Source organism: Jaculus jaculus, chromosome 8 (genome assembly GCF_020740685.1).
Source record: "Jaculus jaculus isolate mJacJac1 chromosome 8, mJacJac1.mat.Y.cur, whole genome shotgun sequence".
In the NCBI taxonomy this organism is placed as follows: Eukaryota; Metazoa; Chordata; class Mammalia; order Rodentia; family Dipodidae; genus Jaculus; species Jaculus jaculus.
The window spans coordinates 140,886,654-140,898,608 of NC_059109.1; the positions used below are offsets into that span (position 1 = coordinate 140,886,654).

The 11,955-nt window shown below is 50.5% G+C and overlaps 1 protein-coding gene across 1 annotated transcript in view; it reads left to right on the forward strand.

The window, feature by feature from the left end:
* Window positions 1-10,826, forward strand: part of Col20a1 (collagen type XX alpha 1 chain) — a 42,898-nt gene extending 32,072 nt beyond the window's left edge. Inside the window, exons 27-36 of the mRNA XM_004669456.2 lie at window positions 6,770-6,865; window positions 6,939-6,992; window positions 7,093-7,146; window positions 7,580-7,633; window positions 8,627-8,698; window positions 9,328-9,363; window positions 9,464-9,530; window positions 9,604-9,768; window positions 10,014-10,081; window positions 10,788-10,826. Of these exons, the coding sequence (XP_004669513.2) occupies window positions 6,770-6,865; window positions 6,939-6,992; window positions 7,093-7,146; window positions 7,580-7,633; window positions 8,627-8,698; window positions 9,328-9,363; window positions 9,464-9,530; window positions 9,604-9,768; window positions 10,014-10,081; window positions 10,788-10,826 (705 nt within the window). The remainder of the gene's footprint in view (window positions 1-6,769; window positions 6,866-6,938; window positions 6,993-7,092; window positions 7,147-7,579; window positions 7,634-8,626; window positions 8,699-9,327; window positions 9,364-9,463; window positions 9,531-9,603; window positions 9,769-10,013; window positions 10,082-10,787) is intronic.
* Window positions 10,827-11,955: the final 1,129 nt, after the last annotated feature.

Below are 11,955 nucleotides of genomic sequence, written 5' to 3' on the forward strand. Positions count from 1 at the left end.
GGTGTTGGGTTTCCCTGCTATGCAAGTATTCTAGTAGGCTGGGTAGAGCAAAATACAGGCAATATACACATTCAATCAAAACCAGCACAGAGTATTTATGTAAGAGTGGGTATTAAAGCAGTCTAACAAAGTCAAAGTCCCTAAGAGTGTATATTGCCCTACACCTTCAATCCTGTCTACTGAGAGGCTGAGATTTCTGGTCTGTAAAGGGTTCTAGGTCAGCCTGGGGCCAAGTGAGACCCTGCCTCCAAGAATGACAGAAGAAGGCAAAGGTACTGTAAATTGGGAAGCAACAAAGGACAACCCAAAAATACAGCTTATTTAAGAATGGCAAAGCAGACCATCAACCAGATCTAATACATAAGCTGCCCTGACATGGAAGGTGCAATTAGCACTTCCAGTGCAGACCTATATACCAGGCTTTGGGGCAGGTACTGACCCAGTGTAGGTAGGCCCTGTTACCTTTTGGGATGGCTTAGGTTTCACCTATGCTAGGCGCCCACTTGGGTCCCTCTTTACTGTGCTGTGGGCTCGGCTAGGCTGGCTGGGTCAGTGGGTCTGCTGCTCTGATTGCCTGTGCTGGGTGCTATGTAACTGAGTCTCTTCCCCAGGTCTCCAGTGGCTGCCAACTGGCAGTTGAGGGAAGGGAGGCTGTGGAGGGCACCTGAAGTAGTGACAGAACTGCATAGCTGGTCCCCATGGTCCTCTTCCTCACGAGCAGCTCAGCTGGTCCCTGCTGTCTTCTCTTTCAGGCGTTTGACTTTGTGAGGAGGCTGGTGTGAGTGGATAGTCCCCCCACCTGGGTTCTGCTTCTATGTCTCAAGCACGTAGCTCTTCCCAGAGTCTGGGACCGGACTGGTGCCATGATGGGAACTGATTCTGGCTGGTTACATGTTTGCTGGAAGCTCTGGGTCTCTCCTGCTTCTCTGCTATGGTTGATAAGAGTGTATTATGGTGTTTTTTCCTGCCACCATCTTACCTGGTAGTCTGTCTTTGAATCGGCCTTGAATATTGTATTGTGCTCTATACCCACCCCCTCTCATAGACAGGGTCATTCGCATGGCATAGGTGAGGAAGCTGATGCCTATGGAGTGGAGGCCTCTGCCCCTTTCTGACTCTGCAGCTCACTCTTCATTGCCCTCCATAGACATGTGCCAATGCCTCAGTCTGCAGCAAACAGTAAATTGACTTTCAAAGTGGTTTCCAACATGTTTAGCCTCCATAACTAGTGCCATCTGCAGGGTCTGTGGGTAGGGTGTGGTGTTACTTTGGGGAAATGCAAAATTAGCATCTGCACAGACAGTTCAAACTCATCATGATGAGCAAAGTGAGTTTGTTTGGGATGACTTCAGGAGTGAACAAATGTGGATAGCCGTGTTTCCCCAAAGCCATGTGTTGTGTCTTCCTTCACTCTTCTTCCCCTGCTTCCGCTTACCAAACGTCTACTTGCTCTGGCTCTCAGTGTGTGACCAACTTGATGTGAACCGTGGTTCAGAGTGCTACTACCCAGAGCTAAAGCCACAGAGGTGGCTACAGCTCAGACAACATAAGGCACAGGCAAAGCCAAACCCTGGGAAAGCTAGATTTCTGTGTATACTGTCCTTATCAGAAGGTGTGCTAGTCTTGGAAAGCACTTTCCATCCATGGGAAGGATGACTTGTTTTGCTCCAGTCTGGAACATAACACAACTAAATGGTAGCTTACTGCAAGATGGGGTTCCTCAAGCTGGGATTTGAAGGTCTTGTCTCAGTACACAGGACAAAGGCCTGGCACTATAGGGTCTGTGGGTGTGTCTGGGAAAGGGTTTTGCTCTGAGGAGAGGGAAGTTAATGGTGGTGCTCCTCCATAGCAGCTTGGGAAGGCATCCTTCTTGCTTGAGTCTATGAGTTACTAGACCACAGTGCTACACGCACAGGTCACAAGCCATGTACAGAGTAGAGCCTGCTGGGATGTGCTCTCCCCTGCCTTGACACTGGTTCTTCCCCTGCAGGCCACCTGGGCTTCTGCACACCTGTGCTCCCATCCTGCCAGGCCCTGGCTCTGGCCCTGGCCCTGGGACAGCACCTCTTGGAAAGGACTGTGTGTCCTTGGGCAGAGCTGGCTGAGGCCATGTGTGCACCATGGCGAGGCCTCCATCTATGACATGAGGTGCTCAGTCTCCACTATTAGGAAGGGAGTGGTGGTGCTACACTCTATGTGGGCAGGATGCTGTGCCCTACCTGAATGCACTGCACAGGAATTTGAGTGTGTATCTCAGGGATGGATTCACTGATGGTCAAAGAGCAAAGCCCTGTGCTGTGTGCGCAGCATCAACTGCTCCTTGGAAACTGAGTGAGGGACGTCCCCCTCCAACGCCATGGTGAGCCAGCCTGCCTCTAAATAACTGGTTGATGTGGGACAGTCTGGTGGGAAAAAATGATGGTTCCCATGTTCGTGTGTGTATATGGGTGTATATGAGCACACATGTGCCGTGAACCATGTGTGAAGGTCAGAGGTGACCTCAGGATCTTGGTCCTTACCTTCTTCCTGCTTAGCTTCTTCAAACACCAGACTCTAGCTTCAAGATCCTCTTGACTCCATCTCCCATTGACATAGCATGTTTGGGATTACAGATGCATGCACATGCCACTTTATACCTAATTTTACATGGGTCCTGGGGATCTGAACTCGGGTGGTCAGACTTGCCCAGCAAGTGCCTTAACCACCTTCCCAGCCCTCTCCATGGTTTTAATCTTTATTTCTCTGACAACAGCTTGGGTGCCCTTTGGAAGTTGCCAGGATCTTCCTGTTGGAAATATGTTCCACCATGCTGTTTGCTCTTGCTTCCTTGTGGGGTGCCCTACACTGTTTGGAGTCAGCTGTGAAGTGATTTATAGCTCCCTTGCCATTTTTTTTTTTTTTTTTGGTGTGTGTGCTTTGGCCTTGTTTTTGATGGGTTTCCATGCATAAAAAATGCAAAATATTTTTTAAATTTAGTTGTAAGCAAAGAGGAGACAGAGAGAGAGAGAGAATGAAGAGAGCATGAATGGGTGAATGGGCACACTGGGGTCTCTTTCTACTGCAAACAAATTCCAAATGCATGTGCTATTTTTTTTTAATATATCTGGCTTTATGTGAGTGGGAAATAGAGCCCAGGCTGACAGGCTTTGCAGTCAAGTGACCTTAAGCATTGAGCCATCTCTTTAGCCCCCATGCAGATTTTTAAGAAAACTTTTGTGTAGTCGACATCATTGTTCTGTCTCTTGAACTTTATTGCCCACTTTAAAAGTCTGTGAGTAGACAGTATAAATCCTTGGGGTTTCTCTGGAACTTACCAAATCTTTCTGACCTACATGTGTTGGTTCAGCCTCAGACTGGTTAGAGGTTGGAGGAGCCAACTGCAACCCAAACAGATCTCAGCCACTTGGGGTCCCTGAGTAATCCCACCTTCCATTTGCACGTTGTCCTTGCCACTGGTTTGTCCACTGGGCCCATTAGCTCAGTCTTGCTAAGCCTTTCCTGGCCACTGGCCAGGTCCATGTACTATAAATGACAGCCAGCCCTTCGTACCTGCAACTTCACGTACAAATTCAACCAATAGCCACCAAAAACATTTGGGAAAAAAATATATTTGTACTGAGCATGCTCAAACCCTTTTGTTGTCATCCTCCCTAAACAATATGGTATGATAACTGTTTTCAGAGCTTTTACAAGTGTATCAGGTCTCCATAATCTAGAGAAAATTTAAAGGACACAAGGGATGTGTGTAGGTTCCATGAAATACTGCCCATTTTCTATAGAGACCTTGAGTATCCATGGATATGGGCATCATGAGGTCCTGGAGCCAGTTCCCATTGATACAAAGGGACAGCTAAATCAAATGTTCCCAACTCTCCCTGCTTATTTCACTATAACTGTAGAATCCACTTGTCCATTTAGCCCAAGAAACATGGTATCTTTATTGGAAGCACATTCAGTTTGTAGCTGAATTTAGGAGCAAGGGACACCTGTGGAGTTTGAGCCTTTGCATCCCAACAGGAGGCTGTCCTGTGTGCTCAAGGGCTTGCTGTGCTCTACCCCTGCCTGAAACGCTGGGGAGGCCACTTCTCAGACCCACGGGGCACACAGTCATCCCTAAATCTCACCTTTCCTGCTACATTGAAGGTGGGGGCTTTACCCTGTGGCAGCCTCAGTCTCATTATTTACATAAGGATTTTATTCCCCAGTGTTATTTTTGTCTCCAGCTTTCTTGTCTTATTTGTGATTTTTTTTTAAATATTTTTGTTCATTTTTATTTACTTATTTGAGAGTGACAGAGACAGAAAGAGGCAGATAGAGAGAGAATGGGCACGCCAGGGCTTCCAGCCACTGCAAACGAACTCCAGACGCGTGCGCCCCCTTGTGCATCTGGCTAACGTGGGACCTGGGGAACCGAGCCTCGAACCGGGGTCCTTAGGCTTCACAGGCAAGCGCTTAACCGCTAAGCCATCTCTCCAGCCCTTATTTGTGATTTTTAAAAAATGATTTTCATGTGCTTTTTTTTCCTTTGGAGGTTTTCAGGTTCAAGTGAGTACACTCATGCAGAATTACTTCTTTCTGTGTCCAATTAGAGTTTATGTGGGCAGGATGCTGTGCCCTACCTGAATGCACTGCACAGGAATTTGAGTGTGTATCTCAGGGATGGATTCACTGATGGTCAAAGAGCAAAGCCCTGTGCTTTGAAATTAGAGTTTATAACTCTAATTTCATTTTCTTTTCTTTTTTAAAAAATTATTATTATTATTATTTTGTTTTTTAAATTTTTTTTGTTCATTTTTATTTATTTATTTGAGAGTGACAGACAGAGAGAGAGAGAGAATGGGCACGCCAGGGCCTCCAGCCACTGCAAACAAACTCCAAATGCATGCGCCCCCTTGTGCATCTGGCTAACATGGGTCCTGGAGAATCGAGCCTCAAACCGGGGTCCTTAGGCTTCACAGGCAAGTGCTTAACTGCTAAGCCATCTCTCCAGCCCTTATTTTGGTTTTGCAAGGTAGGGTCTCACTCCAGCCCAGGCTGACCTGGAATTCACTATGTAGTCTCAGGGTGGCCTCAAACTCACAGTGATCCTCCTACCACTGTCTCCCTGGCATTAAAGGCATGCACCACCATGCCTGACACCACCTCTTCCTCCTCTTCTTCTTTAAAACAACAACAAAAGCTTTAGGGCTGGACAGATTGCTTAGTGGTTAAGGCATTTGCCTACAAAGCCAAAGGACTCAGGTTTGATTTCACAGGATCCACATAAGGCAGATGCACAAAGTAATACATGCATCTGGAGTTCATTTGCAGCAGCTAGAGGCCCTGGTGCTCCCGTTCTCTCTCTCTCTCTTGCTCTCTACCTTCCTTTTTCTCTCTTGCTCATAAATAAATAAAAATAAAATATAAAAAACTGTTTATTTATTTATTTGAAAGAGACAGAGAGTGAGTCAGTATGGGTACTCCAGGGCCTCCTGCTGCTGCAAAGTAACTCTGTGCTTCTGGCTTTCTGTGGGTACTGGGGAATCAAACCCACACCATCAAGTTTTGTAAGCAAGTGCCTTTAACTACTCAGCCATCTCCCCAGCTCTCTATTTGCCTTTTCTTTCCTAATCGTGTTGGCAACTGCTGCAGAACCATGCAGGGGTGCAGAGCCTCTCATCTTCTTTTTCTTTCTTCCTTCCTCCCTTCCATCCTTTCTTTTTCTTTCTTTTCTAGGTAAGGTCTCACTCTAGCCCAGGCTGACCTGAAATTCACTATGTAGTCTCAGGGTGGCCTCAAACTCAAAGCGATCCACTTACCTCTGCCTCTCAAGTGCCAGCATTAAAAAGGTGTATGTCACCATGCCCAGCTTCAATTTCCTCTTAGCTTAACAAAAATGCTTTGGTATCATCAAATGCAGAGCAAGCTCAGACACCTAGACAAATATTCTTTGTCATGTGTTGGTAATATCCCTTTAATCTTAATTTATTTGAGATTTTAAACTTTTAATAATGGACACTAAATAAAATTTTGCATTTGTTTAATGGTTCTGGACAAGCTCCAACAATTTTCTTCTTAGAGCTACTTGCTATTAATTTTGGTGTTTCCCCAGATGCTAGCTATTCTTGCATCATTAAGATGCCAGCAGGGCTCCTGAGTCTTTGTCACTATGTAGCATATAGCAGTGCTCTGTTTGCTGGCATTTTATTTATGGCTGTGCATTAATAAGACTGAGAAGTTCATGGTATCGTGTTTGGAACATTGATTTGCTTAATTCAAAAAATAGCTTGGAAGCATGTTTTACCCCAATGTTAGTTTAAACAGTACTGAAGCCACCTGTCCCTTAGCGCTTGGATGTCCAGTGAGAACTGTGTCTGGTGCTTGGGAGTCAGAGCTTTCGTAGATGTCTTCTTCTCCCCCATATATCAGACAACTGGCTCCTTCTCTCCTCCCAGGGACTTTTGCACACACTCTCTCTCTAGCCCCTTTGGAGCCAGAGTGGTATGAGAGGCCTGGGGCAGAGTGGGACAACTAACTTCCCATTCTGGCTCAATTTTTTCTCACCTGTGGCTCTGGAGAAAACACCAGCAGAGGACCCCGCAGATGAGGTCACACCAGGATCCATCCAGGGTGGGCATGAGGGCACATGAGACCTCTACCTTCTAGTAGAGATGCCTATGGCCTGATCTGAAAGCCATGGGTGACAGTCAGAGGGCTGAGGGCTGGCAGTAAACAGTAGGGATCAGTATGCATGCCTTCTCAGTCCCCACAATACCCCCTGTGTCTTTAGGGAGAGCCAGGGCCACCTGGACAGACAGGACCTGAAGGCCCTGGAGGTCAGCAGGGGTCACCAGGGAACCACGGCCGCACAGTCCAGGGGCCCATGGTAGGTACTACCCCACTCCTACTTCCTCCCCTCTGTTCCTCCTCTATGCTGCCCAGTCTGCCTTCCCCTCCAGGGTCCACCAGGGGTCAAAGGAGAGAAGGGAGACAGTGGACTCCCAGGCTTGCAGGTATTGTGGTCAGGGGTATGGCAGGGCAGAGATATGGGCAGGGCCCACCTATGCATATGACCTTGACTCCTGCCTTGTTGGCCATCTCTCTTCTTTCCAGGGTCTCCCTGGCCAGCAAGGTACCCCTGGGAGAGCTGGCCTCCAGGGACCAAAGGTACTGGCTCTGGGCACCCAGAGGGTGCAGAATGGGACAGATAAGACCTGGGAACAGAGGCTGTGGGAGTGGAAAGGGACAGGGGCTCTTACTCTACCTGAGGCTCTGGCTGCCCCACATTATATGTCCTGTCCAGGAGAAGGAGCCGCCCAGGTCATACCAGGAACAACTGTTGTCACCATGGGGGTGGGGTGAGGAGCAACAGCTTGGAGACTCCTCTGGTCAGAGCTAGAGCAAGCGTAGGCCTCATTTTCTGAGTGGTCACCTTCTTGGGGAGGCATTGGCTCTAGACCCCAAAGGCATTGAGTGAGTGATAGAGAGGTCCCAGTGGTAAGAGTGTTCCAGGGACTGCTGAGGGAGGGGCAGACACCATGAAGGGTGTGGGCTAGTATGAACCCTCTTATCAGTTCATCTCTCCTCCTTTCCTCCTCAGGGAATGAGAGGCTTGGAGGGGCCTGCTGGCTTGCCTGGACCACCTGGCCCCAGGGTAGGCACTGTCTGGAATCACTGGGGCTACCTGGATCTGGGTGGCTGATCTGGGCAGGGATTTAGCACCATCTGCTGCTGTCCAGAACACATCAGAAAGTGATCTGGAGGAGGGCCTCACTCCTGCTGGAATCTTCCACAGGGCTCTGCTGAGTACCTGGGGGGTCTGTGCTCAGGAACACCACCTACCCCCCAGTGAGGGCCCTTGCCAGGGAAGGGTTCTATGGAGTCAAGCCCTTATGTAGCTCTAGAATGCCTGTAATGGACCATATAAGGCAAGGGTGCTAGAGGCTCTGGCTGGACCTGGTGGGGGTGAAGGCAGCCAGGCTGGCTATGAGGATAGGGACCCAGCCCTGTCGCTCCAACTGTCAGACTTCCTCAAAGGCAGCCCTCTAGTTCTACTGAAAAGCTGAGGCTCACCCACATTAGGAGGACCTCTCCTCTCCAGCCCTATGGAATCTTGACTATGAGCCTATTTCCCCCTCAGGCCAGCAGCCAAAACCCAGTGGGGACTGGCCAGAGGGACCACCTTCTGGGATGGGGAGAAATCCCACCCAGCAGGGGTCACAAACAGGCAGAATAAGGAAGGATAGGCAAAGGGTGAAGTCTTTCCTGGGTGCTGGGTGGAGAATGAGGGGTGATAGGTCTGCTCTGGATTATGAGCAAGAGAAGTGGGGTTCTGTCCTGGATGAGGGGTAAAGGTCACTCTGGGTGCTGGGTAACAAGTGGGGGTTTGCTCTGGATGCTGGATGAGGGGTGGTGGTCTGTTCTGGGTGTGTGACGAGAGATCTGGTCTGGGCACTGGGTGAGGGGTCCTGATTTAGGGACTAGGACCTGTAGCAGGTTGGGGAGGAGGACAAGGCTACATGATAACATGATAAACAGCCTGAATCAACATAATGGGTCTGGCCTCTGTGGGACACCATGATGACAGGAGCCAGGATTGGGGTGCAGGCTCACTAGAAGCTCAAATGTTGCATCTGATTCTCTGCAGGGGCTCCAGGGCCTTGCAGGGGCCAGGGGCATCAATGGGGAGCCAGGGCCCCCAGGGGCTGTGGGACCTACGGTAAGTCTCCCCGTCCCAGCCGTCCAGCGAGGGTTGGGGCTGCAACACAGGTGTCCATGTGCTGCAGCTTCCTGCTTGGCCTGTTCCAAGCTCCTTGTGGCTTCTAGGAGGGAACAGAACTGGGAAAGAGAATCATCTGACTTTTGGGGATCCAGAACCCTGGAGCTGCCTGACCTCAGGCAAGGGGTGCTTCAATACCTCATAGGCCCTTGAGTAAGCTCCATGCTGCAGGGGCAGCTAGAGAACAATGAAGGGTGATGGGAAGGAATGTTTAGCTTGGGCTCTGGGCTGGAGGAATGCCTGATTTCTAGGAAGTGTCTCAGTTGTTACGGATCCTCCCACCTCCCCTTCCTGTCCCCTAGCACAGATCCACAGATACACAGCTATTACTTCCAGCTACACTTGGGAACTTTCTCTTCTGAGGCATAGTGAGTCTCACTTGCCTGCCGTGTGGCAGAGCTGAAGGCATGTGCTCCTAGGACTTGGGAGCTGGGTTGGGCTTTGGCTCCACACCAGCCTGTGTGTAGACCCCTACCCACATCTGCATGGAGACAGGCTGCCACTTGTCACCATGCCTGTGTCTTCTCATCTCTGTACTAATGGCTCTGTTCTTTTATCTCCTACTGCAGGGGCTGCCAGGCCCCAAAGGGGAACGAGGAGAGAAGGTGGGTGAGGCTTTAGTCTAGGGGATTTGGATCTTCTCTGGTGTTTGAGGCATCCCTAGTGGCACTGACCGTGGGTCTCAAAGCCATGTCCTTCTTCCAGGGTGAGCCACAGTCCCTCACCACCATTTTTCAGCTGGTGAGCCAGGCTTGTGAGTCAGCAATACAGAGTGAGTGCGGGCCACCCTGCGCCGCCCCATTCTCTCCAGTCAGGTTGGGCCCTGCTGATACCTCTTTTCCTAGGACACATGCTGAAGCTGAACTCCTTCCTCCATGAGAACGCCAGGCCCCCAATGCCCATCTTGGTAGAGACCTCAAAGACGAGCAGGTCTTTGGGGTCTCCTGGTTCACGCAGCGAGGCCTTTCTTCCCAGAGAAGAATGGCATGAGGGCCACCCCGAAGACCAAGGTGGGTAAAGGGAGGGGGTCGTCCTCTGCATGTGTATCTTTCCTCTTTGCTAGAAGTTGGCTGAAATCCCCCTGTGCCCCAAAGATGTCTCAGGAAACGGAGGACAGATTTTCCCAGAAGATATAGCCTCTACCCTGGCTAATGAGTACATGATAAGATACCTGTTTGGGGTTCAAGGACTTGGTCTCTGCCCAAGGGCAGGCTTGCTGTCTATCCTGGGAAGGCCCCACTTTCCTTCTGGACAGGCAAGGTCAAGAATAAGGAGGTGTTGCCGCTGCACCCCCTGATCCTGGAATGTCCCCTTTCCTCTCAGGTGAGCCTACAGCTACCAGTCAGATGGACAGCCCTGGGTTGCAGGGGAGACAGACCCTTGGACCCATGTAGTGAACAGGTGAGTTTCTGTCATATTGCCAGCCAGGGCGCATGCCCAAGAAAGAGGGGCAATGAGGGTAGGAGATGTCCACCTGGGCTCCGCTGTGAGGGGCTAGATGATCATGCTGTCTAGACTGAATGGGCTTGAAGGATGCCTGGGTTTTGAAGGTGGGGTGATGTGGGCTACCCTTGGGACTCTGGAAAGGCCATCAGGTATGGAGGAGTCACGGAGCAGAAAGGGGATGAAGTTGCAGTGGCTTTGGAGGCTTGTGGTCTATGGAGGAGCCCAACAATGAGTGAACTCTTAGCAGGACTTTTTGCCCTGCAGGGGTGGAGCTCAGGCATGCACCACAGCAGAACCTGGCCTAGGTGGGAGCTCCTGGGGTCTGGATTGAATTACTCTGGAGTCCTGGGTATGGGTGAGAGTTAAAATTAGGGAACAGGCTGGGTGTGGTGGCGCACGCCTTTAATCCTAGCACTCGGGAGGCAGAGGTAGGAGGATCACTGGGAGTTCGAGGCCACCCTGAGACTCCATAGTGAATTCCATGTTAGCCTGGTCTAGAGTGATACACTACCTCAACAAACAAAAAAGAAAAGAAAAGATTAGGAGACAGGATCATGGATCCAGTGACCTCTGCTCTTCTCAGGATGCTCTGCACAAGCAGCCCATGTACAAACCCATCTGAGGGGCTGTTTCCAGGTGCAAAGGTGGGAACAGGGGCAGGTGGGTACAGGTGGCATAGATGGACATCGGCGGGCAAAGGTGAGCATAAAGGTGAACAAAGGAGGGCTCAAGGGGCACAGGTGGGTGCAGCAGAGCATTATCTTTTGGTGAGTGGTGGCATTAGAGGGATCTGAGGAGCAGACTTTTAAAGCACAGGCTGTATGGGATGCCAAGGAGTGAGAGTGTGCAACGGAGGAAAGGTGGCAGGCTGGGGGCTGCCTGTGGACATGCCAGGGCCCCGGGGTTAGGATCACAGCTTGTCTCTGCTCAGCAGACTTACCTGAGAACAAGCCAGGGCTCTGCTCTACCCATGGCCCAGCAAATAGAAACTCCAGACAGTGGGATTCTCGAGGGAGGTCTGAGCCCCAGTACCAGGAGGCTGGGCTGCTGTGCACCAAGCTGCCACTGCTCCTGGTCCCTTCTAGACAGGTCTGCCCTTCTCTCCTGCCAGGCTGCTCCCTGTGCCACTTCATAAACAACCCTGCACCACACAGCACCTTCATCCCTGGGTTTATCTGGACACTGAGAACAATGTATCCTGGAAAGGCGAAGAGCGAAACCTTGGGAGACCTGAAGTGGAAGAGTGGGAAGGGAGGAGGATGGATACCCGGAAGCCCTTCCTTGTAGCACTTCCAGGTTCAGATAAACCTCTGCTTTCTCATCAGCCAGTGCAAAGTGCTTGCTCACTGCTGGAGAGTTGCCTCTCACACCTGCTCATGTTACCTGCTCCCACAAAAACCTGGCAGGGTTCCTAGCTTCTTTCTCTAGACCTTCAAGGCTCAGCCTGACTGTGTCTCCTATGATGACTCTTTCTCATCACCCTACCCAAGGCAGCAGACACTTTCCTGCTGGTGCACTCACTGCTCATCTATACCCCAGCAGAAAGTCTACCTCTCAGGGCTCCATGGGTGAAATCCATACACCCTCCTGCCAACTGCTGAGTACAGCAGCTGCCTGCCATGGCTGCCCTGGGGCCTTCAAAGGTGCTGTGTGTGCTACCCTCCAACTCTTCCCCAGGGGCTCTCTTTTACTGGTAACATGCAAGTCCAGGCCTCACTCCCTTACCCCACAGTGCCATATGAGGGTCATGA